Below are 26,768 nucleotides of genomic sequence, written 5' to 3'. Positions count from 1 at the left end.
TCCATCTTTCTCCCCGCCCATCCTCACCCCTGCCTCCTCCTCCAGTCCCAGGGTTTCCTTATCCTTCAGCAGCGGCAGCAGCCACCACAGCAGCCGCAGCGTTCCGCGGTGCCCACCTCCGGGGCCGAGGCCGGCCCGTCTACAGTGCTGTGCGGGCTGCCGTGCCTCAGCCTGCCATCCCTACCTACCCTGGGTAAGAAAGACACTCCGTTTATAAACGAGTCGACGTCCCATACTTTGTAGCTGTCCCAGATCTGCAGGATGTTTTATATATAACACATTTAAGAAAAGGGAAAAAAAGAAGGAAAAAAAAAACTTAAGATCAAGTGTTTTGTTTAGTGCCTAGTAAATGTATTGAGGAACACCTCATGAATACCATTTTCAGAATCATTTCCCCCAGATCCTATTTGACCAGCGCTCTGTTTAATACAGCTGTGCTCAAACGCCTCTCATGCTCACACATTATTCACACTTCAGTCTCTTCAGCACTCCAACTGGCACATTGTCAGTCAGTTCCCAAGCTATTCAGAGTAGAGTATGACACACTGATGGGATTGCACCATTCAGGGTTGATTTGAATAAACTCGCAGAAACCACCATCAGCAGATTTGCATAAGACGCACACAAACCACGTTCAGTCATTATGCAGAAGCGGTCACCCTGCTCACAGATTTGCCACATATTATTCAGGTTTACCTTGAGCTGTTCTTTTGTCCCCGCAGTATGTGCACTGTGCATGACGTTGCTGTGCTGTGATGATTGGCTAATGGGGTTGTGACTGCTGTGATTTTCCAGATAAAAGCAGAATTGATTGCTTAATGGCCTTGCGGCTGCTTTACTGTGATGGTATTCAAACGATGCTAAACAAGATGAAATTGGGGGCTGCAGGAAATACCCTCTCCATATCTGCTCCACTGAAAACTACACCTATCAGACATCGTAAAACCATCCATTTTAAGCACCTAGATTTTTCTTGTAGCTGGGAAACAGTGGCACTTTATGGGCTCATTTTAAGTTCAATGAAGTCAGTCTATTATCCCCACAAGTCTATTTTTTAATTCTTTCTTCTTCATTCTGCCGTGATGTGACCCTTTGTCCACTTTCGTACACCACTCTTGCACCTCCTCCACCACAATCCCATTCTGTTCCTTCCTCTCTCTCAGTGTGGTGTATCAGGATGGGTTTTACGGAGCTGCAGACTTATATGTAAGTAAACTCACCTCCCACCAACACACCCTCTCTATCCCTCCCCTCACGGTTTTCTCCTGCTCTTTATTTTTTCCTCTGGGGGTGATTCTGCATGTGCGTCCAGTCATGCGCTGCACAGAGCTGCCTGCATAAAGGTGAATGATAAAAGCCATTTTTTTTGCGTCCAGGCAAATTTTTTGCTGTGACAAAACCTCCACTATTACACAATTTGAACGCATCTTGGGTCAAAATACAATAGCATTGATTTAAAAATAGCTGCGAAAATGATAGGTTGACTCAAACACCACTATGAAGGCTGCTCTGTGGGCGGATGCGGCAGCGTGCGTCCTTGTACGAGTGTCTGAGCGTATGAACAAGACTGTGTGTGTGTGTGTGTGTGTGTGTGTGTGTGTGTGTGTGTGTGTGTGTGTGTGTGTGTGTGTGTGTGTGTGTGTGTGTGTGTGTGTGTGTGTGTGTGTGTGTATCCAGGTTGACAACGGTTGTTTCTGTTCTCTCTATAGACTAGTGTTTCAGGACTCAGTCCTTAGTCCCAGATTGCCTCAGGTAGGGTCAACTCAACACCAAACCCACAGTGTGCATTGTTTTACTGTACTACCTCCTCTGATCTTATGAATCATCTTCTGATCTGACCTGGAACATGTTGTCTTTTAGTTGTTTAAAACCAAATTACCACCGCTTTTGAGTTTATTTTTTCTTTTCTTTTTCTACTAACTCACTGGAATGTGCACTCTTCTTTTTTCGACTGTGGGGAAAGGGCTTTGTTTGTTTGGTCGTTTGTTTGTTTTACTAAACTACTAAATTGTATTGAGCGTTTGTTTGCCGGTTTGTTAAAAAAAAAAAAAGACCCTGGTCTCTTTTGTCTGGTCGGCTAGTTTTGGAGAAACTCCTTTCTTGTGTTCTCTTGTGGGCAAAAATGACAACACACCTACATTTTAAATAACCCAAAATGAAGGGAAATGTAAAATATTTTCAAATTGGATGCTGGTTTCTCAGGGTACCCGTGGGGTCTTAAAAGTATTAAAGTATTAACTTTAATATTCAAAAAAAAAAAAAGGCCTAAAAGTATATTTCGTTTACAAAGATCTTACATTTTTTTCTTTTCCTTTCTATCATAGGATTAAATAAATGCCGTAACACCATAAATAAATATTTTGTGTGGGTAACGTTTTAAATTTACTGAATTTTGTGTTTTTAGATTCATAGCATAAGAGCTCTAAATGCAACGAATATTGTATTTGTTTTATGTTATTAGAGTACAAACTGCTCCAAACAGCTCTATTGTAGTCCAGCCTTTACTTCAGAGACAAACGTGGTCACTTTGGAACACACGTTATAATGCTCACCTAGCTGCTAGCATGGCACGCCCTCATACTCTGCTTCTGACTGGCTAGTAGTCCTTACCTAGGTACTGTCAGGGCACGCCCTCATACTCTGCTTCTGACTGGCTAGTAGTCCTTACCTAGGTACTGTCAGGGCACGCCCTCATACTCTGCTTCTGACTGGCTAGTAGTCCTTACCTAGGTACTGTCAGGGCACGCCCTCATACTCTGCTTCTGACTGGCTAGTAGTCCTTACCTAGGTACTGTCAGGGCACGCCCTCATACTCTGCTTCTGACTGGCTAGTAGTCCTTACCTAGATGCTGTCAGGGCACGCCATCATACTCTGCTTCTGACTGGCTAGTAGTCCTTACCTAGGTACTGTCAGGGCACGCCCTCATACTCTGCTTCTGACTGGCTAGTAGTCCTTACCTAGGTACTGTCAGGGCACGCCCTCTTACTCTGCTTCTGACTGGCTAGTAGTCCTTACCTAGGTACTGTCAGGGCACACCCTCATACTCTGTGTGTGTCACTCTGTAGCTAAAACAGAGAGCTCAACACACAGGGTGAAAAGAGGAGCTGCAGCAATGTGCAGTACAACAAAAATATGGTGTTTTTTGAAAATGAAACCATGTAAACTTATTCTGATATAACCTCTAAATACAATTGTGAACCTGAAAATGAGCATAATATGAGCACTTTAATAAATTCAGGGAACGTTACTTGGTAAATAGTTCTTTTCTCAGGCTCAAAATCCACAGTGATTTTCAATGATGTGGCTGTGAAGTTGGCATTAAATTTCATCCAGGTGGTATTAAAAATGTCATAAAAGTTTTAAGTTTAACTTGGAGAATCCTGCGGGTACCCTGTTTATTCTAAACCATAGGTTTCTCTCATGGCTCCTTACATGGCTACCATTTTGCAGAAAGGGTCCAGTCAATGTTAGCCTGGGATGTGAGATACTCTGAAATCCTTCAAGTTGAAACGGAGAACATGGTCTCTCCCTGAAATTAACCACCCCGACCCCTCCCAGGATGATTACTGAAGCATGTGCTGATCAGCTGCTGCATGCTGACATACTGTACTACTGCTCCATGTTCCTCCTGTCCCTCCTCTCACCCAGAAAGCCTTGCTCTCGCTCCCTAATAACTCCCGTTTTCTCTACCCCACCTCCTCCGCCTGTGCCCCGTGTGCTGCAGGCGCCTCGGAGAATGCCGGGGCCGTTTCTGTTGTGCTTTGCTGTGCTCTGTTCTGATCAGGTCCAAATGCAGTGTTGTTGTGTCTTTTTTAAATTCTTTTTAATAGGTTTGAACTGTTTTGGGTCATGCATGCAGTCTCAGAGCGAGGAGATGATTTTTAGTCAGCATAGGCCTGTGTGGGTGTGTTTGTGTGTGTGACTTTTTTTTTTTTTCCCCCATCTTCCTCTCTTTTTTTTTCCTGTCTCCTGAATCCATGTGAAAGGACACATACAGTATAATATTCAATAACAAGTTCCGTTTTTGTCCTAAATGTGTCTCCACTAGAACTTCTGACTCCGTTAGTGTCCTCAAACTGTAGGCGTCGTCTTGATGTGTCTGATCATTACGTGAATCTTCTGTGTTGACGAGACAATGAGCTTTCTTTTTGGCCTCGACTGTGTGAACATTTTGGCCTCCCCTCCCCCGTAGTGATAATAATACAATCTAACTCAACCTGGACACTCCAATTTCCTCTCTCTGTCTTCACTGATAAAGCACTCCTGTCCCACATCCTCCACCTTTCCCCGTACAGAAATGCAATATACTGACGCGTACTGCATTTCAGCTGTGAATGTGTGTGTATATATACATACATACATACATACATACATACAGTCGGTTAGGACATTTTATTATTAAAGTATTTTTTTTTTACTGAATACAAGGTATTTTTTATAATTTATATGCATTATTTTCAGTTTTTACCATTGAATTGTACATGAAATCTTACATTCACTAAAAATAGACAGCCCAGAATGTATTAAAAAAGACACATTTTGTAAGTTTCTCACAAATATTTGCATATATATAACATTACTTAGAATGAAATGTCAGTATATTCTATTTCTATATGCTGCCCCTCCCCCACTCATTTACACACCTTAACCGGGTGTCTTCCTTAAAGGCAGATGACTTAGATCTTTTGTGTGTGTGTGTGTGTGTCTTTAGGGAGGCTACCCTGCCGCTGCTGCTGCTGCCGCCGCCGCCGCTTATCGCTACGCCCAGCCGGCCGCCGTAACCGGAGCAACCGCCGCAGCTGCCGCCTACAGCGACAGGTGAGGTCATCCCAGGGCACACACAGATGTGCTGACATGCAGACTGTAAAGATGCTCTGCGGTGTCAGAAACCAGCTTCGGTACAGATGCGAGCGGTTTTCCCCTGCAGCACCGATTGGCTGAGCAGAATCTAAATGAATACGTTATGCCATGGTCCTTTTTATAACACAGAGACAATACTGATGATAGAATTATAGGATATATAAGGACATTTGTGTTCAATAACGCAGTACTAATAGATGGGTAAGATGGGAGCAAAAGCCAGCAAGACTTCAACTGTGAAATGTAGGAGAAGATTGGATTCAGTGGAACATTTACCTGAATGGGAACACGGGGAGCCAAATGAGTGTAATTGAATGATGACTATTTCGTAATAAAGAAACCATAGCAACTCTGATAATTAACTGGCAACAGTATCTTCCCTAGGTGGGACCTCTGGAGCGGCATTTTGTGCCAGATGACATAAGAAATCACAAAACAATGAATTTATTGATTATAGCATGAAAAAGTTTGAATCGAATTTGATTTTTTTTTAATTTATTTTTTATGCTATAATCCATAACCTACTTAAGTTTTTTTTTTTTGGTGCTTTCAGTCGGGCTCAGGGCCAAAACTGCTGCCGTGGTTTAGGCCTGGGCCATTTTCTTTATTCATTTTGGGCCCGATCATACTGTAGCTCTACTCGGCCCACAGTAAAACTCCTCAACGTTATGGGGCGCCTGGATAGCTCTCCTGGCAGACCCATGTACAGAGGCTCAGTCCTTGTCGCAGTGGCGGCAGGTTAAACTCCGACCTGCGGCCCTTTGCCTGCATGTCATTCCCCCCCCCCCGCCTTTCACATCTTCAGCTGTCGATGCCAAAAAAAATCTCCTCAACGTTATAAAACCAGCTACATCTCCGCATCCCAGCCGACGTGTAAATATGTATATACATATACTGTATATAAATAGTTGAGGCTACTACCACGCTTCCCTCGACCATCGCTGCTTACGTCGCCGATTTGCGAGAGCTCCGTTGTTCGCGGCTCGCACTGAAACACCAAGTCAGCGTTATGAGATGGACCCACTGTGTGCATCGCATCGCCTGCGGCCGACGTGTGCATCTTCGCACACGTGCGTGTGATCAAACTAAACGGGGCCCCGGTCATAAAGCTTAGCTCCGTAGCAGTTGGTCAGAAACTCCACAGTAGGGCTGTGCAATTAATCGAAATTTAATCGTGATTTATGATTTTGGCTCCCAATGATCACAAAAACAGAATAATCGAGAGACGTTTTGCAAGTAAACTCTTATTTTTTCCACTGTTTTTTTAAGTTCAATAATTGCAACATCTTTCCGGAACTCAACGACTAGTCGTGTTAAATTATCGTGATTTCAATATTGTCCGAAATAATCGTGATTATATTTTTTTCCATAATCGAGCAGCCCTACTCCACAGGGTCCTTTTTTTTTTTTTTTACCCAAATGTGTAATTTCTGGTATGTTGTGTTTGTGTTGCTAGTTATGGCCGCGTGTACACTACAGACCCCTACCACGCTTTAACTCCAGCCGCTGCTGCTTACGGAGTGGGAGCAATGGTAAGTAAACCAATACAAACAACCAGTGTGGAACATGAATTAGTTGTAATTTTTTTAAAAGAGGGAAGGGTTTGAGATACACAGCTCTCTCTTTTATTGAGAGAGTCTGCCCATGTGAAGCTCTTCTTCGGATCCATCATAGGACTTTTTTTCTTGTGTGTCCTCAGCAGCAATCATTGTCCGTAGAAGGACTCATGGCACTGCAAGTGGGTCAAAAAGAAACGAATAAATATATGTACACATTTGCAGACTGAATAAATGTATCATTTGTGGATTTGTAGTATAACTGTGTGTGTAGACTGCATTTAATAGATGAACTAGATCATTTTTCTTCTCACAACAATAATACATAGCTGTAACTTCATCTTTTCCGCTCGATGACTGTGTTGTCCTTTCTGTCTCTTTCAGGCCAGTTTATACCGGGCAGGATACAGTAGGTTTGCTCCTTACTAAAACCACAAATCGCACCGAGGAATTTCACATCGCTCCAAAAACCCTTTTTCAAGCTCTTTGTTTGGCAGCAGCTCCCCTCCATTTCCTTTTTTTTTTTTGCAGGCGGACTATAGTTACAACTCGTGTGTTTTGTTTTTGTTTTTCTTATTATATAATATATATTTTTTCCCGTGGCGAGAGAGATCATATGCCACATCATCAACTCAAACTCTGTTTCTGTACTCTGTCTGTCGCCGACGACGCAGAAACGATGACAAAACTGCCAGGAGTGTCTCCCACATACAAAGCCGGAGTCTGCTACTCTGAACTACGGGGCACAAATAGGACTGTTTTTAAAACACTACGGGACCTGGACGGAGAGAGACTGCTGTTCCTGTGTGATCCTGCACACCCTTTTTTTTCTTCCTAGAAGTTTCTGAACTAACTGTATATCCACTGCCCTATAAGACCTAGTCAGACCTATGTACACACACTTACATTGAACACTAAGTATACGGTTTCCTCTACATGTTTCTTTTAGCGTTGGCCTGCACACGACGACGCCACAGCACAGTCGTTAACTATAAAAGGTACTCCTGTTTTTAAACACTACACTGCGTAAAGCTACAGCCCCGTACAGCAGAGACGTCCCTCTGGTTTAGCATCGTGGTATGATAATGAAACTCGGACTGCTTATTACGGAAGATGTAGGAGTCATTCTTGTCATGTCATTTTGTGAAAGCCGGAATACCGAAACACTCAGCCAGTGGGGAATTGGGAGCATCTGACTGACAGGAACCACTGTTGTCCTGGTAACAACAAAAACAGCATGTGAATTTTATTATTTTTTTCATTTTACAACATTTCACTACTTACCCCGAAAAAGAATGTTTAAAAAAAAAAAAAAAAAAATTTCAAAAAAGCGTGAAAATGACAAGAAAAAAAAAAAAAAGTGGCTATTTTTTTCTGCATTACCTCACTTTGTTTCCTCTCATCTATTCAGTGTTTGCTGCCATTGATAAGTTGGCATTCTATATACCGTGGACGCGTTGGACCGGTCCGTTATCTTCGGCGACAGAGCCGTTCATTTGTTCTTCTTGCTGGTCTACACATATTCCATTTATCACAGAAAACTGCAACACTACGACGGGACGTAGGCTCAGTTGGAACTGAATGCGTGTGTCCATTTAGGAAAATTGCGTGCGCCTCCCCCCCCCCTCGGAGCTGCTCATAGCTACTTCTTCCAAAAAAAGGACTCGGCCCATTTCTCTCCGTCTCCTTCAGCCGTCAGACGTTCCAGCTGCAGCAGCGGCGCGGTGAACGGACTGGTCAGACGGCAAAACAAAACGCCAACAAAAAATGAAACCCATCGAGCACACAAATGAACTAGATTTAGCAGATTGGAAGCGGGAACACCCACACGGGAAACTAATCATCCGCCAGTCAGCCGAACGGGAATCCGTCCTGGCCAGCGGAGATATTTCTGCCTCCAGGCTGCTCTGTGTGCGTGGAAACTCTGCAGAACAGCAGATCCCAACAGAACGGCCCAGATTAGAATCCATCTGAAACCGGGAGATGGTGCCACGCAGTCTTGGAAGTAACGAGAACCAATCCGCTTTTTCTATTTATATGCATCAAATGTTTTAAACGCCACACGTCCACATCATTTTGTAATTTTTAAAATCCTTCATCATGCTTTCTGGGATTGCTCGGTCCGAATAGTGTTAAAGTCCTCCTGTAGCCTACCAGTCGGGGGTTGGGGGGGGGGGGCATCATGAAACCACCCGCAAGCCAGACTATTAATAGACCAAGTCTCTGTCCTGTATGTATCACATCTCCATATACTCTCACTATGTTGTTATTGCTATTATTTGCCTTTTTTTGGTTCCAAAGATTTTCTGAAGAAAGCACATTTTTGGTCCTGATGTATTTCTTAGTTTTGTGGTTGATTTTTTTGTTTTAATTTTTTTGTGCCTTTTACCTTAGCTTGTTATATTGTTTTGTTTTCCAGTCAGTGGGTTGAAGGTGTGTTTCTCAGCACAGTGTTGAAAGGGCACCCTGGGAAATGTCCTAAAAGCAGCATCTACAAAAATAGACAGAACACATTTAAAAGGTTGCAGCATTTTGGGGGGAATTCTGACCCACAAACACAAAAACAGCACCGGTTTTTTTTCTTCTTAATAACACATGAAACATGCTGTCGATGCAGACAAGGGAAATCCGAGAAGATGGAGCCATGAGGGATATGTAGAAAGACTGAGAGGACACTTTGAATTGCTTTAGCCATTAGCGCCCAAGTCCAGGCAAAGTAAACGGAGGGAATACGTCTAGGTGATGTCGACAGCGCCCCGTGGCCCCAGCAGTGGCCCAGCAGTGGCCCAGCAGTGGCCCAGCAGTGGCCCAGCAGTGGCCCAGCAGTGGCCACGTTTTCTCCCAACAATGAACCGATGTGTGGGTGCTTAGCAGAGGGACATTGTGGCGATGATGGTGGAGGTGAGGAGCTGAGCCATTAATCATGAGCTGACAGGATAATAACAACGTCCCCTGCTGTATTTTTCTTTTCTCTCAGTGCGCTCAGGTCGGAGCGGACAGTTGGAGGAGGGGGGGGGGGTGATGTTGTTTTTGTATGATTGTGAAAACTGTGTGCAGTAGGTCCAATGAATATTTTTGACGCGCATTACCTCTTTTTTTTCCCCTTTTTTTTCGTCTTTTATTATTCCTTACAAGTATTATCAGAAGTGTTGCTATGCATGCTTTTGTGAGAGAGGGAGGGAAATGGGTGGGGGTGTCAGTCCGAGAATCTTATTCATTTGTGCATGAATTCAAATCATAGTGCTGGAGGAGGAGGGGGGCAGGAGGAGGAAAGAGCTCGGGTGTGTGATGCGAGGTGACAGGAGTGATCTCAGTGAAGGTCCGGTGGAGAGTGTCTGGGTTTGGGGGGGGGGGCAAGTGGCAAGCAGTGGCTTTATTGAAGCCAGGTCGGTCCGCTTCAATAATCCGGGTTATGGCTGCTCTGTGGCTCTGCGCTCGCCCTCCTAATCACCAGCCATATCCGAGGCCTAAAGTTTAAATGTAGTTACGTCTGGACCATAGACCGTATAGAGGTCTGGACCACTGTGGTTTGATTTTATAATGACAATAAAACTCTAAAACGGCATATAGGCCCGTCTAATGATGCACGTCTGCGTGTAGATCTCGCGTGCAAGGAGACGAGGCTGGTGATTGGGTAGCAGCAGTGGTGTAGTCTATTGTAGTGGGTATATACTGTACTGTATATACATATATTTGGCCTATATATATGGGCCAGAATATGCCTTTGGGGGAGGGGGGCATATCATAGTGGGGGGTCTGGCTGTCCTCCCCCAGGGTTATTTTGAGCGTCAAAGACTTAATTTCCTGCATTCTGACACTTTTATTCACCAATTTACAGCAGAAATCCCTTTATTTAGCTTATGCGAAGAAGAAAAACACAGATGACATTTCATAATATATCAAAAACATAACGGAAAGTATGTTGTTGCGTGTCACTGGGCATTTTTAAGTGGGTACAAGTAAATCCTGGAGCTTTCTTATATATTGCGTACACCTGCGGATCACGTAGACTACACCACCGGGCAGCAGCTGCTGCAGAGCATTGTTATGAAGAGGCCGCCCCCACCCCCCCGTTGCAGCCGCGGGTAGCCTTTTTGCATGTTTTGTTTGTCTCTCCTAATTGGACTAAATCTTATTTGGAAAAAAGCGGCACAAATGAAAAAAAAATACGCAGAGGTGTGAGCCCGAGCAGACACACAAGCAGACGCTCTCCTCGGCCGCTGGACCCCCCCGCACTGTGCTCACGTCAACCCGGCGGGAGTGGGGAGTTTGTTTTTGTACAGGGATTTCATAAATGACTTTGAATTGCATGTGGATTTTTTTTTCTTCCTAATGTCACATGCTCTTAAAAAGCTCATTTATCCAAGTGATTTTTTTTCTTCCAATAAGTGACATGTATTTTCTCACTTTTTTTTTGCCATCCTTGTGTCTGCCTTCTGTTTATTCTCTTCATTATTATTGAATGTATATACTAAATAAACTGTTTGGTTTTTATACTGGTCTGTGAATACTTCTTACCTGTGCTTGAGCACCAAAAGCTCTGTCTAGTACAACTGTTATCAGGAGGCGATAGAGCCCACTCCCAGGTAGATTTCCTTCCCACGATTGTGTGTTAGGCTTATCATTTTCCTTTTTATCATTTTCCTTTGAGCGGTGTTTGGCTGGAATGGGCTTATCCAATCAGGAGAGAGGCCGCTGGGGATAGACACTCAGAAGGAGATACAGCTTCTGTTTCTGATTAAACACGTTACAGGAGGAGAGAGGAGGGATGTTGCAACATTAAGAGGCTAACCCAAGAACCACTTCACACACTGAGCACACACACTCTTCCTTCTCCACAGCCGGTGTGTGAGTCAGATGATTGATGAAGGCAGCGGGCGATTAAAACTCCGCCCGGCTGCGTTGCATCGACCAACATCTACCGGGCCCATAATCTCTTCCGCCCAAACTCCAACTTTCTCCTCTCTGCCAAGGAGTGGGAACAATCCGGAACAATCTTTTATCGCATCAGGAGTTAATGGCCATAAATGGGTTGGAGGTGGCGACAAAGCTCATATCCCAGTTAATTGCTCTAATGCACAAGAGGCCAATTGCCAATTAGATGGCATGCTCTCTCTGAGTAATTGAAGTTGGCCTAATTGGAAGAAGAGATTGAAGGCAGTCTGATAAGGAGGGGGGAGTGGGGGGGGGGGAGGAATTGACTTTAAAATGAGGAATTGACTTGTGGCAGAGTCACTACAGGCCACTTTGGGAGAAAAAAAACCCGACTGAAATTATTAATTATTACTGTCTAGGGATTTAAATATTTATTATTTACTGTATAAATGATACCATAGACAAGAGGTGTTCTTTAAAAAAAACAAAAAACTATATTTCAGTTTAAGTTTGGCCTTTTCTGACTTGTTTTGTCTTGGTACGCATATAGCCATTGCCCCCTGGTGGTTACAGTGGGGTACTCCACCCTGCTCCCTGCCGTCGAGCCTCCAGTTTGCAGCAGGCGCCTGCAGCCATGGCACGGAGTCTGAGAGCGGCTGGCTGTTGGTGTGTGCCATCTGTGCCGACTGTGAGTGGGAGAAGCAAACATTTTGAGAATATGATTAGGGCTGGGTATCGCCAACGATTTCCCGAAATCGATTTGATTCTGATTCACGAGGTCCCGATTTCGATAACGTTTCTGATTCAATACCGACAGGTTAGGGACATTTTAGTTGCATTACCTAATTTTGCTTGGATATAAAATATTCTCAAAGGACTTTTGGTGTAAATTGTACAAACAAGAAGCAACCCTCAAAACATTTTTTTGTTGTTGCTTAAAGTACTTTTCTACTTAACAGGATTTACATGACGGTAATTGAAAAGGCATTTATTAAAAGATCAATTTCTGAATTGTAATAATATGGGATCACTCAAACAAAGATCGATTTTAAATGGAGAATCGATTATTTTAACCCAGCCCTAAATATGACAAACGCATCTTTTATAGATGAACCTTTTATTGACAACACCAGCATGTGTAGAAAGTCATTAGAGGATGGATTCCTGGAAAGAAACATATCTTGTACACACAGAAAACACAGTTTCTTTTTTTTCTTCAGTGCAGCAACAGAAGCCAGCCACTGTAATGTAACTTTGAATATGGAGATGTTAATCAGTGATGGCACGAGCCTCCCACGGTGCTGACAGGTTTCGTGTTCTACCCTCTTCCTGTCTTGTCTCATCTCATCTGGTCTCCCTTCCTCTCCTCCTTTCCTCTCTCTCTCTCTCTCTCTCTCTCTCCTCTCTGCTGCCTCTGCTCCAGCTCAGCAGTTTAGCACTCTCAGAGTGACAGTTTCACTCCTCCTCTATCACCTCAGTGCTATTATATACTGTGTTAGGGCAACACACACACACACACACACACACTTCTTCTTTCTTCTCTCTCTCTCTCTCTCTCTTTTCTACTAAGCATTTGTGATGTGGATTTCCCTCCAGAAGAAAGCTTGACTGTCTGAAGCCATCCGGCCTCCATGAAGACATCGAGCAGTGAGTCGCTCTACTGAAGCTCCTCTCTTTCTTTCTTTCTTTCTTTTTAGGATAGAGGAGGTTACATCCTACTGCTGGCCCAGTTGAACCCCAACCCATTTCTTATAACACTAAATGAAAATATTTTCCATTTGCACAAGAAAATTAAACCTTTTTTTGGTTTCAGATTGTGTACAGATTAGTGCCTGAATAGGGTCTCCCTCATTCAGCGGTGGAAGAAGTGTTCAGATCATTACTTAAGTAAAAGTACTAATACCACACTGTAAAAATACTCTGTTACAAGTAAAAGTATGTATTATCAGGAAAATGTACTTAAAGTATTAAAAGTACAAGTACTCGATGCGGAAAAAAAGCCTCACATTTTAGTAAGTGGAAAGGATCCAAACTGTTGTGTCAGTCAACCAAGTGTTTAATGAGCTAATCATTTCAGCTGTAGGCCTGGGTAGTTTAATTTATACACAAACATAGTGTATTTTATAAACTACATGTGTTTTGTGTGCAACAATCTTAATTTGTAAAGTAACTAGTAACTAAAGCTGTCAGATTAATGTAGTGAAAAAGTATTTCCCTCTGAAATGCAGCGGAGTAGAAGAAAGTGGCACGAAAAGAAAAGACTCAAGTAAATTCCTCATTTGTACCTAAGGACAGTACTTAAGTAAATGTACTTAGTTACATTCCACAACTGTGCTCATTTTAGTTATTTTTTAGTGTTTTTAAGTATATATCTGTGTGTGTGTGTGTGTGTGTGTGTGTGTGTGTGTGTGTGTGTGTGTGTGGTGTGTGTGTGTGTGTGTGTGTGTGTGTGTGAAAATGATGTGAATCAGTAATCCTCATAGGGTTCCGTGTAGTTGGTGGTCTGCGGCCGAGGAATGGTGTAATCTTTGTTGTGGTCGATGTTCTGAAACACACGCAGAAACACGGAATCACAGCTTCATCTGGTCAGTGCAGTCAACAGCCCTTATGATGATCTGTGCTTTCATTAACCTTACAATATGACGGAGTCATAATTGCCTGCAGTAGTGAAAGGTCACGGCCCTTAATTGCAGAGCATGATGTGAAGTCAGATTATTAATCCTAAAATGGGTTATTACTCACTGTCACGGCGAATCCAGACTCGTAGGGCGATCGCAGCGATTTCTCTGTCCTCCTGCCTGAAGGGAGACACACACACACACACACACACACATACACATGATACAGTTGAGCTAATTATAGCTTCATTTTACACAGTAGCTATGTTTCCATCCACTTGTCAATCAAATTATCTGAAGTTCGGTAAAAAAAAAACTCATGCAAATAAAGCTGAGCGTGAAAGTTTTTCCATCCGACAGCTTTAAAGCGAATAAAAACCTGTTGCGTAATGACGTCACATGCTGTTTTGCGATTAAATCGGTATATCGAATTGATTTGAGATATTTTAAGGTGTTTCCGTTCATTTTCGCACTGGGCGGAAATGAACTAGACCTTCTTCTTCTTTGTTTTGTGGCGGGTTGCAACCGTAAAATGACCTAAAACTTAATCGCAATTCATTAATTTACTCGGCAAATAATGTTTCCATCAGCGTTTATTGCATAAGCCGTGTATATATATCAATCAAGATAAAATCCGATGAGACCGAACATATTTCCTTTGAGTAGATATTCATGAAATTCAATCGAATTTTACTGTTTCCATAAGGCATTTTTCATTCAATATCACTTAATTCGGATAAAAAGGTGTGGATGGAAACCTAGCTAGTGAGAGCTGAGCTGACTGAAAGTGGAAGTCGTTTTGTAATGGTGGACATCGGCTCCGTATTCATTCTGGCTTGTAGTTAGAATCCAGCATGATAAAGGACGTCTTTCAGTGAATCTGGGATTGCTGGTCAGACTCTGCCGTGGTTAGCCTACTTTGTTTTGTTTGCTTGTAGAGTAGCATAGGATTTCCACATTTTAGCTGTGTTATTTGTACAGGAAGTGGCCGAAAAAGGCTGAAAAAACTTTACAAAAGAAAAGTTTGATTCCTAAGCAGTAAAACACTACCCTGGAAATCCAGAGTTCGCGAGAGCACAATTTGAATCTGCTCAGCGAGTCACTCTGGCATTCAGTAATGATGCTCATTAACTATGCCCTTGTAGCCGAGCTGCACCAATCACATCGGTGTATCTGATATAGGCGGGCCAGAGGCGAGCTAAACACATGACGACGGTTTAATCTACCAGTTAGCTCCGCTGGTAGCTAAGCGTATGGGGCTCTGGATACGTCACCCGGTGTATTGTTGTGATTGGTCGTAGCGTTATCCAATTGCGTGCAGTGAGATGTTCAAATGCATGCTTGGTGCCGCCTCTCAAATTGGGCCAGTTTCATTACTCAATGCCAGACCCTTAATCTTTCGGATTTGGGTCTGGATTTCCAGGCTAGTAAAACACGCTAATGCTCAATTAAATACGCTCTGGGTTGTTGTTGCTACGGCCTTTCTAGGTCTGGTTTGACCACTAGCTCATGGCGGCTAATGTTAGCTAACGTTAGCAAACTTCAGATAAAGATATTGCTGTGTAACTGACATTCGAGTCAGTTTGCTAGCCTTAGAACTCTTCTCTAATGGTGCTACTGTTTTATCAATTACTATTTTTCTCTAGCAGTCACTTGTGGCCACAGTTCAGAATATAAGTGACATAGTTTTAAAGTCATTAACTGGAAAAACTGCTACAAGATGAGTTCTACTTCTATCAGGTTGCATGCCAGTTTGTGTCGGTGTTTGGTGTTTTAAGCCCCCAACGTCGTCTTCCAGGCAACGCTGCATGGAAGGCACTAGGGTTACGGTACAGATCCATTTGACCGTGCGACGCTTCTGTCGCGCTCCACTCTATTCCTATGGGTGACGTCAAGCGACTTCAACGTGCACGCAAAGCATTCCGGGAAGGCGGCGCTGCATTTGAAAAAATGCTGCGCGTCAAAAAGCTGGCCGATGCCCAGCTTTATGCAAATGATTCCATTGAACGCGACGCAACTATCCAGTAGAAGTAGACGAAAATCTTTCAAACTGACCTTTGTCTATCTGAAATGAAGACAGATTTAGCAACTGCACGGCCTATTTCTCGCCTAAAATGTTTTCAGAAACACGTTTCGGTGAACTATTTTCGTAAAATACGAGATTGTATTCTCAACGAGCGGCCATGACACTCTGTTGAAATTCTCCAGAAGCCAGACCCACGTCACGCGTTCGTCCAATCAGCTGCTGGTCAAGGGCGTGGAGCATCAACCATGGATGTATGACGTCGATACACCACGCTTCAGTCGTGTCGGATATATGGATCTGTACCGTTAGGGTTAGGTGCCCCCCCCCCAAGCATAATCACAACCTTTCAATTAAGCACCATTCAGTGGGGCTAATGAGGACAGCTTCTCACCTCTCCTGTTCTCACTATCACTCTCATAGCTTCCGTTTTCTTTCCCTTCCTTCGGGCTGGCCAGTCCTGGTATATCAGCGCTGGGGCTGGTCCAGCCTGCAAAGCTCAGAGGGATATCCTTGGACCTGGCCTCCCCCCTGCAGAAGAAGGCCATCTGGGCCAACCCGTGCCCCATCAGTAACACCCAGCCGTTTGCCACCAAGGCAATGCTGAGCACCGGGTCATCCCACTGCGGCCGGTGGCCCACCGCTGGGTTCCCCCTGATGAGCATGGTGATCCACACCACCCAGACGCAGGCGGAGAGCAACAGTGTGAGGCAGAGCAGCGCGGCCTGTGTTTGGCTCTGCTGGCGGAGGGCCCCCGTGTAGCTGTAGCTGTACGTGAAGCAGGAGCGGTGCAGGAAGTGCAGGGCGAGGATCAGGCCGATAGCCAGGAGGCACAGCACGTAGATCTGCAGCATGACAAATTCCTCCTGGCTGTACTCGCATGGTTTATTGTCCCGGACCAACACTACAATCAGCCACTGGGTAGAGATGATAACCTGCACGGTGGAGAGCCCCAGCGCCATGGCGGGCTCCCCCCAGCCCCGCGCCGCTGCGAAGCCCAGCAGAGCGAGGCAGCGGGCCAGCAGGCAGGAGAAAGCCAGGGAGAAGAGCACGCTGAAGAGGAAGACCCTGGTGGGGCAGGTCTGAGGGGTGAGGCGGATGATGAAGGAGAAGGCGATGGCAAAGATCCCAGCTGTGGCCAACAGGTACATGGACATGCAGGCCACGGTGGCTCCGATGCTGCTGCGCTGGTTCCTCGATGAGATACAGATACACAGGGACCAGAGCAGCAGGGCTAGGAGGAGACCAATGCTGAACAGGAAGCCTGAAGTGGCCAGGGTCTCCACAACAATACCCCACGCTGCCCGGCGGTCACACAGGTACCTGTAGATGGGGTTCAGATCTGTGCCGCAGCCTGGCACTCCCTTCAGGGAAGTACCATTTGAGGAAGTGGTTGGATGGTTGGTTGTGGCATTGATTGAGCTGCTGTTGGTTGACTGGCATAGACATGTGAGAGGGACATAGAAGAGGAGGAGGAGGGGAAGGATGGGGAAAAGGGATTTGTGCTTCTCTGGTAAAAAAGCCATCTTCATTTGGAGGAATCCACTGGGGCGGGGGGATTTAGTCCTTCCTTTTAAGTGTCCTTTTGATACACTCTTTTTTTCCTTAAGATATATTCTCCTGAAACAAAAGACATATAAAATATTTCAAAAAACATCAACGGCGCAACACAAAGCAGGATGAAACAGAAGACTGGATAACACAGAGGTCACAACATGGAACATGGAAAAGGAAAAAGGTTGTTTGAGTGGTTTGACAGGTGAAGTGGAGTGAAGAAGGAGGGAGTGCACAAACGTGCCAGAGCAAGGCAGAGGTGCGTGTTAGCCAGGGATAAGAATGGAGGGGAAAAAACAACTGCAACATGGAAGTGAAGCTGGGACAGAGCAGCAGACATGAAAGGTAACTATTCTGCTGCATCAGCTCTATGATCAGGTTTGTATGCAGCACAGATTGGAGGTGGGAGATATTCACTCCTGATAGCTGATCGCCACTTCCTCCAGCCTGTAACAAGAGCCTTTGTTTCAGCGTCAGAGAATCAAAGATGACCTTTAGTAGGATTATCACGCGATGAATATGACCCAGGCCCTCAACTTTGCCCTAACAATGGCCTTCATTTGTATAGTCAGGAGATCATACAGTGGGGTGGGTTATTCCACCCTAATAAAAGGGCATGGAGGTTTTTGATCAACCTATTAATGACATTTCTACGATGATTGGAATCCAATTATTGTAGCTGTCATTAGACACAGTTGATAACATGGAGTGCACATAAATTCCAGAAATATATTCAGTATTATAAGGACAATAGATTATTCATGTCACAATAAGAGGGCATCTCCAAAGCAGGATCAAAACTTTTATAACAAAAAAAACAGTGAAACTTACCTCTTTTTTTTCTCCTTTGGGATGTGAGAGTAAACGCCTCTAAAAGTCTTGATTAAAATTTGGCTGGACGCGTCGCAATAAACGGCCGCTTAACGCGCCTCCTATCCCGACGATGTTCCCATACCTCTGCCGACCCGAGGTAACAGGAAGAGGACCAGATAAAGGACGAGTGGGAGGCGATGGGAGTCTCTGAGGTCTGAAGTCACCGGGAGAGAAAGAAATGTTTTCACCAACAGATTGGGCAAGGCAGAGAAACCTGCAGCCCAACTCATACCCTCCTGTCAGACCCCTCCTGTCTCTCTGTGTCCCTCCCTCAGACACACCTGGAGGTGATGATGCACACAGTCACACACACACACACACACACACACACACACACACACACACACACACACACACACACACACGTCACACACACACAGTCACACACACAGGCAGGGAGAGTTCACCCCTCCCTAGTGATGAACCCATTTCCCAAAGAAATTTGCATCCCTTGACCTGATAACTGTGCACTTTATGTGGAGTAACAGGAGTGTGTTGAGCTTGTTTTTGTAATGGAGTTAAGGTGAGAGTCCAACTGAGTCATCCCAGTCTCATCGGGATACAGAACAGGACCGGCCATCACCTTAGTTACCCTCAAATCACAGCAACAACATTTGGAATTGGCGAGTTAGCCGCAGGGGGAGTTGCGTCAAGAGTAGAGTTGTGTGAGTGCTTTCAACCGTTGTCTTTTACAAGCCCATACGTAACGCCTCAACTCATGCCTGTACAAGCACAGAGTTTACAGGGTGTGTTCGCTCGAACCTTAAGTCACTCTTCAACTGTAAAGTCACTCTAGTTTGCAAAACACAGCTTTGTCTTCATCAAGTGTGTTTGCTGCGGGACCAGAGCATATATGTGTGTGTGTGTGTGTGTGTGTGTGTGTTCTTGGTTAACTATATTCGTGTGGTCTAGAAACCGGGAATACAGTATACTTTTGGGGTCCCGACAGCTTTGTGGGGCCAAAATGCTCGACCCCACAAATTTAAAGTGCTGTTTGAGGGTTAAGACTTGGTTTTAGGATTAAGGATAGAATTGGGTTAGGGTGAGGGTAAGGGTTAAGGTTAGGCATTTAGTTGTGATGGTTAAGGTCAGGGTAAGGGGCTAGGGAATGCATTATGTCAATGGTGGGTCCCCACAAAGATAGTGCCACACTGTGTGTGTGTGTGTGTGTGTGTGTGTGTGTGTGTGTGTGTGTGTGTGTGTGTGTGTGTGTGTGTGTGTGTGTGTGTGTGTGTGTGTGTGTGTGTGTGGCTCAATGTTTTTTTTAAGCCCCCAATGTCGACTTCAAGGCAGTGCTGTGACCATCAACTTCAAGGCACCTAACCTTAACCATTGCCTAATCCTAGTGCCTTCCAGGCAGCGCTGCCTGGAAGACGACGTTGTGGGCTTAGGTAACAACATTCATGTCTATTATATCTATTGAATAGTTCAAACCTAAAGTCTCCCTGCTGTATCTGCTAATACTGAAGGAATTTAAGCATGACAGTATTTTATTTTCCCACACAAATCCCTGTCACTGGCTTAAGGTTGGGCTGGAATGAGAAGAGTGAACCATTTGTGTTGAGATTATCAGTCACTCAGTGCTGATAGCAGGTCATTATTTTGAAAGAGGAACCATAGCAACCCTAGTGTCTGACAAAAAGTTGTTAACAGTGTTAAAGGATGTTGACAGAATGTGTTTCTGTGGTGAATTTGACAGTTTAAGACAGTAGGCCAGATTTGATAGGGCCCGGGGACCATTTTCTAATTCACAATGAAAATATATTTATTTACACTGGGAATTTCTTTTTGTACAAACGTACCTTGAATATAAATAAGCTTCCAGAGTGCATAAAAAAATCATGAAAATAGAGCTTGTTTATCAAACAGTGGTTGGGGAAAACCCTGAAAGTCCTCAAGTCCTAGGAACCTGCCTGTGTACTAATCTCAGTTAATAAAAAAAAATAACAATGAATTTCAAAGAGAGATGTGTTAAGGGCCTTTTAATGCTTATTCAATGTATCTGTTAAATACTATTAATCTTTGTGGCCCATGGCAATCCTGTCATTTTGCAAAAATGGCCCTTGGGCAAAGCAAGGTGAAATATCGTAACTGTCCTCATCGTAAAATCAGTTTCTGTTTTGGGCCTTTTTAGCCACACTAGCGGCATTAGTTTACGGATGGTGATATCGTTCTGCGTCTGTCAGTCAGTTGGCCAGTCGGTCCACCACTATGGTCCAGACTGATGTATCTCAACAACTATTCGATAAATTGCTAATTAATTTTGAGGCCAGGGACCCCTTAGCTGAAAGAGAGACGGAGCAGCCTCCCCGAGTTGGTCACACCGAAGCGACGCAGACTTGAGCGTACGTTCTGCGCGTGCGCGAGACGTAATACGTCTCCATAACAGCAGGCGGCATTAATCTGTATTGTCGCCCATCCATCCATCCATGTATTGTCGGCCAAAAAAATGTAAACTGGCAGCTGATTGGACGAACACGTGACGTGGGTCTGGCTGCTTCCGGATTTTACAACAGAATTCGATCTTGTATTTTACGAAGATAGTTCACCGAAACGTGTTTCTGAGAACATTTTAGATAGAAATAGGCCGTGCAGTCGCTGAATCTGTCTTCATTTCAGATCATCAAAGGTCAGTTTAAAAGATTTTCGTCAGATTTTGATCCCGCTCGTCATTTCCGGGTTAGCGCTCCACCAATCAGATTGGCCATTGAGTCCGACTGCCCGCCTTCCGATTCAACATGTCAAATCGGCCCAAATGAAGGGCGACGGCTCCTCAGACTGACGGCACGGGACACACCGAACAGACTCAAGTCACTGACCTCGCCAGACTGTCCGACGGCCGATTATCGGGTTGGTGTGTGGGAGCCTTAAGGGTCCCGGACCCCCTGTTGAAGATCTCTGCTCTAGTGCTACCATGAGGTTGACATTTGCTTCTTCTTTTTTTTCATGAAATGTCTCAAAAATGGGATGGATTGCCATGAAATGTGATACAGACATTCAATCTAGCTTGAATTTGTCCAATACTGGTTCATGACTAAATACCTGCAAAGCTAATGGCATTCCCATCAGCCTCAGCTGTGTGCTCTGTTTAATGCTAATTAGAAAGTGTAGAAACTAATATGGTGAACATGATAAATGTTAGCACGTTAGCATTTAGCTCATAGCACCGCTGTTTAATACAGCCTCACAGAGCTGCTAGCGTGGTTGTAGACTCTTGTTAATATGCAGCGTATATACTGTATAGGGTGTTCATCATGGAAAGGGCTTATATTATTCTATATAATATATCTAGAATATAACAGACAAACATAACACAGCCCTAGGACTCAAATTTATTTTCCTTGTGAGAAGAGAAAGAACACCGTTTCTTGTTAATATCATGATTTGTTTTCCTTTTCCAACAAAGAGCCTCGTGGGAGTGTGTTGATGTCCGGAAGCCTTAAAATGAGCGGTAATTATTATTAGATGTACTCAGACAGCGTTGTAGTTAAGACACAGAAGGAAATGTCATTACATTTGAGTTAGAAGGCTGTCGGGAAATGTTGGGAGAGTACCGTTATTTTGTTTCTCATCCGAGGTCCTTGTTTTATAGGGATATGAAGTCAGGATTTGTTTGGCATGTTGTTTATTAAATGGGATTTATTTTAAACCAGCCATACTTTTTTTTTTCATCTTTTATTGGGTATCCCAGAAAGAAACAAAAAAGAGATGGACAACATGAGTACTTAAAATATACACATTTTACTGCAGCTATCAGGACGTACCAGTTCACAGTACGTGATCTGTGGTAGAGTGCTTGCAACACAAAACATACATAAATATATATATGCCTTTGTTTTCTCTCAGGAGGGATCTGGGTTCAGATAGCAGCAAGGAGAGAGAGAGATGGGATAAAAGGGAGTTCATCCTCCGTGATCACGTGAAAGTGCATTGTAGTTTTCACCATTACAGCATATATATATATATATATATTGCACGCTCTCCTTGCATCCCTTGGTGTTCACAGTAACCTTGCGCACAAGGAGTAGAAAATACAAATGCAAAATAAAAGCGGGAGGAAGTACAAAAGGTAGGATGGAAGACAAGGTCAAAAGGTTTTAACGCTGAGAACAAAATATTTACATTTTAATAGACAGCTAGAAGCAAATACCAGCACTAGTTATGACTACATAACTAGCGTTTTGCTTGCCGTGGGTTAGGAGTGCCGGAGGGGGGAGAGGGGGAGAGTGGGAGTCAGCAGAAGACTATCATAGATGGATGAAAGGTAAGGGAATAAGGTACGTGGAGTTCTTTTTCTCGTCTTCTCATCTCAAGCATGTATAGTATAAACAGTATCGTATAATAATATAAAAATAACATTATTATGCTTTCCGTCCACTTAGTGGAGTGAAGCATGAGGTAGATAGACGAGAGGGCGTTAGGGGGATTTGCTGGCAGCCTTATCATGGCGCGCCGAGCCGGGACGAAGAGAAGGCCGGGCGGAGAGGATTACACAGAGGAGAGGTGCAGGCAGGCGAGGAAGGCAGCAGGCTAGATGATGCCGTATTTGGCCAAGTCGCTGAGCTCCATGTCGCCGAAGGCTTCCCATGGGCACACCACTGTGATGTCTGTGCCAAGACCCTCCATGCCGGGGATATCGTCACCAAAGCTGCAGGAGAGGAAACAGGGAGTTCGGTTCGGTTCGCATTTAAAACATATGTATGATAAAGTGGCTAACAACAGTATAGTCTCGCATTGCCAGACCTTCCTCCACAGCGCTGTGGAGGAGGGTCTGGCTAGTCCACACACCAATCCGGGATGGAGGAAAAACGTGCTCTGGTTTATTGGCATCTCTTTAAACCAATCACAATCATCTTGGGCGGCGCTACTCGCCGGACGGCGCCACGGTGCCTCTGCTAAACAGTCTCAGGAAGGAACTTGTTTTGGTGGAACATGTGTACGTTCAGAAGTTGTTTTAGTCGTGCAACAGAAAACTCAGATTGGACAGATAGTCTAGCTAGCTGTCTGGATTTACCATGCAGAGATCTGAGGAGCAGTTAACCATAGTCCTCAGAAATCCACCGGAGGTTAGAACGCCAACACAAAGGAAGAGGAAAGTAACGGACGTCCGGCCGAAAAGAGGGACATCCGGCAGAATTTCCGGCGGCAACAGAGCAATCCCAGAAGTGGAACGTCGTGGATACAGACTAACAACAGATGTACCCGAGGGTTGAGGATTGGTTCGAGGTTATTCATGACATTTATGTGATGGAGAAACTTACTTTTACCGTAAGACTTGAACGAGTTTAAAGTTTAAAAACTGTTGAACTGCGAGTTGAATTGATTTCCACAATTTGATCAGACTTTACTTGATTTAAGATGATGTAATTTATACATCACCTCCCCCTAGTGTTTTGTTTAAGCTACTCCATCGACGATCGCTTTTATTCTCTAAGAGTAAATTTTTTTTATTTAATATTTTTCATGTATGCATTTGTTCCCGTTTTACCTATTTTATTTTAAGTATTTAAATTTTCTTTAAAACAGAAAATTATGCATTCTTGTGCTGTATTGTGCACATCAGCTGTGCCCAATTCCCCCCAAAAATTTAAAAACAAAACATATGTATAATAAATGTAAATTTCAGGGTTTTTTTTACCCCTTCTGGCCTGGCTTTGGGGCTTTGCTCTTGAATGTACGGGTCTGCCTCTGCTTGAATTTGGGTGGTCCCTTCTTGGGTGTGGTGGGGCCCGTTGTTGCAGCAGGGGCGAGGGCGCTTCCTGCAGGGGGGTTGGCGTTCATTTCTGCTGAGGGTCTCTAAAAGACGGAACAAGTGTCATCACACAGAGATCACAGTTTCCCTCTTCCTCTTCTCCCCCCCCCCCCTCTCTCTCCATCTGCCCTCTGTTAATCCTGTGTCCTTCCAGCTCTCAATGCCAATCAGTGGAGATTATGCAGATTAGTTTAAACAGCCAGATTAGCTCTAATCCCACTCTGATCCGCAGCAGATTGCCATTCGCAATGACCTCAGACTTTTCCATTAGCTCTTCAAAGTAATCAACATTTCAACTGCTGATGTTTAAGATATTAATTGAACTATTACATCCACATCGCCAGTGCATTCTTGTGTTATACATTTGTATTTTGATTATATCTGTCAAGTTTGACACGGGTCTCTTGCTAACCAAAGGAGGCTTCGCTAACAACATATGTCATGGTGTTGTTTTCTGTGCACGAACGTGCTAATCTCTTGATCGAAATGTCCCTCTTGTCCTCACCTCCAACCTGATTTTAAGCAGTAGGCGGCCTGATCTCCACTTCTCAGCCCTCCCTCCCCCCCTCCCTCCTCCCTTCCTCTGACTGCTAACACTGGCAATCCAGTTAAGGCAATTTGACAGAGGTGGAAATCTTTTAGCATGTTAAGTTAATCCAACATATGCGCCGCCTTCATCAACAGAGCTAGATTGCCTGTGGGTTACAAAGGCTCCCCTCAGCACACTTCTTCTTCCTGCTCTCATGTGTAGAGATCTGTGAAGCTGTGAACATGATGTCGGCCATCTGTTGCTGTGATTTTTGCCCCTAAAGTCAATCCTCTTTACATTTGGCATAAGTAAATGCACACACTTGTTCTCCTCTTTTTCAGTTTCATGTCTTTCTTTGTTTTAAAATATTGCATACTTGACTACATCTTTACTTCAACTTGCAATTTGCTTTTTCACCACCTTTTCTCCATTTAAATTTGCAACATCAAACCACATTGCTAGCACAGGATAAGCAGAAATTGTAATAGTTTTTCTTCTTCTCTCATGTTCAAACTCTTGTCATTCATCCATTCAATCTGTTCCTTGTATCCGTTTTTAGCATTCAAGCCGTCATTATCATGAAAGTCATCCTCATCTGAATTCTTGCGTTGTCTAGTTCAAAGCTGACTTGACTCGTTTGATCTATAACCAGCATACAAGTAGTAACCGTTACCATGGAAACATTACTAAAGCTGTCATAATTAAAGTGGACTGTAGGTTTTTAACAATGTCATCAGTAAGTCAATTAAATTCTTACCTGTTGTCACAGATATCCCAAGAGGCCACCGCCGATCTCTGCTTCTAGTCTTCTGTTTGTGAAGCTTGTTGTTTGTGCTGTGCTTTTATATCTTCACCTCTAATCCCCCTCACCCTCTTCTTTCCAGTTCTTCTCCTCCCCCTGCCTGACTATAATCGTCCTTGTTCCCAATACCCCACCCGCCGCCTGCCACCCTCCCCTTACCTGGCGTGGCAGAGAGGCGGTGCAACCCACTGGGTAGACCATGTCAAAGATCAATCTGGAAGGATTTGATCGAGCTTATCCCTCTAAACCTCAGCACGCCTGCATTCAGCTTTGCTGTGAGGAGACGGCCTGCTGGCCATTTCAGGTCCATGTGAGATGCTGTTTTCAAGTAAGGGGTGTTGGAGCCAGCTGTGAACAAACTCTTATTCCATTACATTTAAATGTACTTTCTTGGGACTTTGAATTTGATAAAAACCAAAAAGAAGCTCAATACGATCAACTTCTTTCTCCAATAAAAGTTGCACGTTTGATCGTGAATTAGAGGACATTTTAAGAACTTAATATTTAGATAGTGTTTTGATAAATCATTGCCTTAATCAGGTTTTTGCTCTGGGCCGAAGAGCTCAAGCTGCCGGACATCTTGTAGAGATGAAAGTGTTTTTATTGTTATACCAAAAAGTGTCCCTCCACCATGGTGTCAAACACGGTCAAACATCACATTTTTTCATTCATTTTCACCTTTAAGTGCACCTCATTTCTTCCAGTTGCTTGTTATTTACATCACTATTTGTGCCTGAGCGTCACAGCACGGGTTTGGGGCTGTTGCTTGGAGGGAGATGCAGCCAAAGTGGGCGGGCCAGTGGTGCAGTGATTAAACTGATTAACACTGGTCAGTCACATAACTAAATCAAACGCTTCTTACTGGACACAGAACAAACAAACTGAACAAATAGCTGATCCAGTTGCCTTTGACTTCATTCCTCTAGATAGTTTAGATCATTTACTTCTTCCTTGGCACAAGGTGGATAAAAATCCTCGTAGAACAGTAGCCTTTTTTTCAGTATTTAAGGAGAAGTCAAATGATAAAGGTTTAAAATGTAAGACGATATAAAAAATGTAGCTTGCCTGATCAGTACATCTAAACTGGTGTGAAGTAATGATAGAAAGTTTCTGTTTGGAAAATCTAAATGGAGGATTCCAGATTAGTTTGTTTGGAAGCGGGACAAGTACTGAGAAAAAGCCATGACACAGCGCTGATGGGAAGTTATGTAAGCAGACCTTTTAGTCCAAATTCTTCAAATTATCCATTTTTTGAAACTCAAGGGAAAAATCAGTGTTTCATCCTCTTGTTCTTGCCCTTTTTTGCATTCTATCTTGAATTCTTT

General features: G+C 43.9%; 3 protein-coding genes across 12 annotated transcripts in view; 1 reads left to right on the top strand and 2 right to left on the bottom strand.

The window, feature by feature from the left end:
* LOC120575466 (RNA binding protein fox-1 homolog 2-like) overlaps positions 1 to 7,591 on the top strand; it is a 47,016-nt gene extending 39,425 nt beyond the window's left edge. For 2 of the 10 annotated variants that reach the window (XM_039826267.1, XM_039826273.1), the window contains 6 exons: positions 46 to 193; positions 1,164 to 1,206; positions 4,713 to 4,819; positions 6,318 to 6,393; positions 6,561 to 6,599; positions 6,802 to 7,591. In XM_039826267.1, the coding sequence (XP_039682201.1) occupies positions 46 to 193; positions 1,164 to 1,206; positions 4,713 to 4,819; positions 6,318 to 6,393; positions 6,561 to 6,599; positions 6,802 to 6,846 (458 nt within the window). In that variant the 3' untranslated portion in view covers positions 6,847 to 7,591. Of the gene's footprint in view, positions 1 to 45; positions 194 to 1,163; positions 1,207 to 1,709; positions 2,263 to 4,712; positions 4,820 to 6,317; positions 6,394 to 6,560; positions 6,600 to 6,801 lie in introns of those variants that run through there. The other 8 variants (XM_039826268.1, XM_039826269.1, XM_039826271.1 and 5 more) reach the window with 8 other exon arrangements.
* A 4,801-nt stretch (positions 7,592 to 12,392) lies between these two features.
* Positions 12,393 to 18,704, bottom strand: LOC120575467 (retinoic acid-induced protein 3). The gene is made up of 4 exons (XM_039826276.1): positions 18,319 to 18,704; positions 16,328 to 17,553; positions 14,035 to 14,090; positions 12,393 to 13,837 (listed from the first exon to the last, which is right to left on the bottom strand). The coding sequence occupies exons 2-4, from the start codon at positions 17,463 to 17,465 to the stop codon at positions 13,760 to 13,762; spliced, it is 1,272 nt and encodes a 423-aa protein (XP_039682210.1). The 5' UTR covers positions 17,466 to 17,553; positions 18,319 to 18,704; the 3' UTR covers positions 12,393 to 13,759.
* A 3,315-nt stretch (positions 18,705 to 22,019) lies between these two features.
* pde6hb (phosphodiesterase 6H, cGMP-specific, cone, gamma, paralog b) lies at positions 22,020 to 25,526 on the bottom strand. The gene is made up of 3 exons (XM_039826266.1): positions 25,399 to 25,526; positions 23,999 to 24,156; positions 22,020 to 23,008 (listed from the first exon to the last, which is right to left on the bottom strand). The coding sequence occupies exons 2-3, from the start codon at positions 24,139 to 24,141 to the stop codon at positions 22,891 to 22,893; spliced, it is 261 nt and encodes an 86-aa protein (XP_039682200.1). The 5' UTR covers positions 24,142 to 24,156; positions 25,399 to 25,526; the 3' UTR covers positions 22,020 to 22,890.
* Positions 25,527 to 26,768: the final 1,242 nt, after the last annotated feature.

Source organism: Perca fluviatilis, chromosome 15 (genome assembly GCF_010015445.1).
Source record: "Perca fluviatilis chromosome 15, GENO_Pfluv_1.0, whole genome shotgun sequence".
Taxonomy (NCBI): Eukaryota; Metazoa; Chordata; class Actinopteri; order Perciformes; family Percidae; genus Perca; species Perca fluviatilis.
Note: the sequence above shows the minus strand (reverse complement) of the source record. Positions and strands in the feature narration are given on the sequence as shown.

What these genes read in the sequence shown, in the direction of transcription:
- pde6hb (XM_039826266.1), bottom strand. Translation starts at nt 24,141, where the DNA reads ATGAACGCCAACCCCCCTGCAGGAAGCGCCCTCGCCCCTGCTGCAACA. An exon ending in CCAAAGCCAGGCCAGAAGGG is followed by an intron (nt 23,009 to 23,998) that starts GTAAAAAAAACC and finishes CCTCTCCTGCAG; the next exon opens with CTTTGGTGACGATATCCCCG.
- LOC120575467 (XM_039826276.1), bottom strand. Translation starts at nt 17,465, where the DNA reads ATGAAGATGGCTTTTTTACCAGAGAAGCACAAATCCCTTTTCCCCATC. An exon ending in TGATAGTGAGAACAGGAGAG is followed by an intron (nt 14,091 to 16,327) that starts GTGAGAAGCTGT and finishes GTCTCCCTTCAG; the next exon opens with GCAGGAGGACAGAGAAATCG. An exon ending in AGTCTGGATTCGCCGTGACA is followed by an intron (nt 13,838 to 14,034) that starts GTGAGTAATAAC and finishes CGTGTGTTTCAG; the next exon opens with AACATCGACCACAACAAAGA.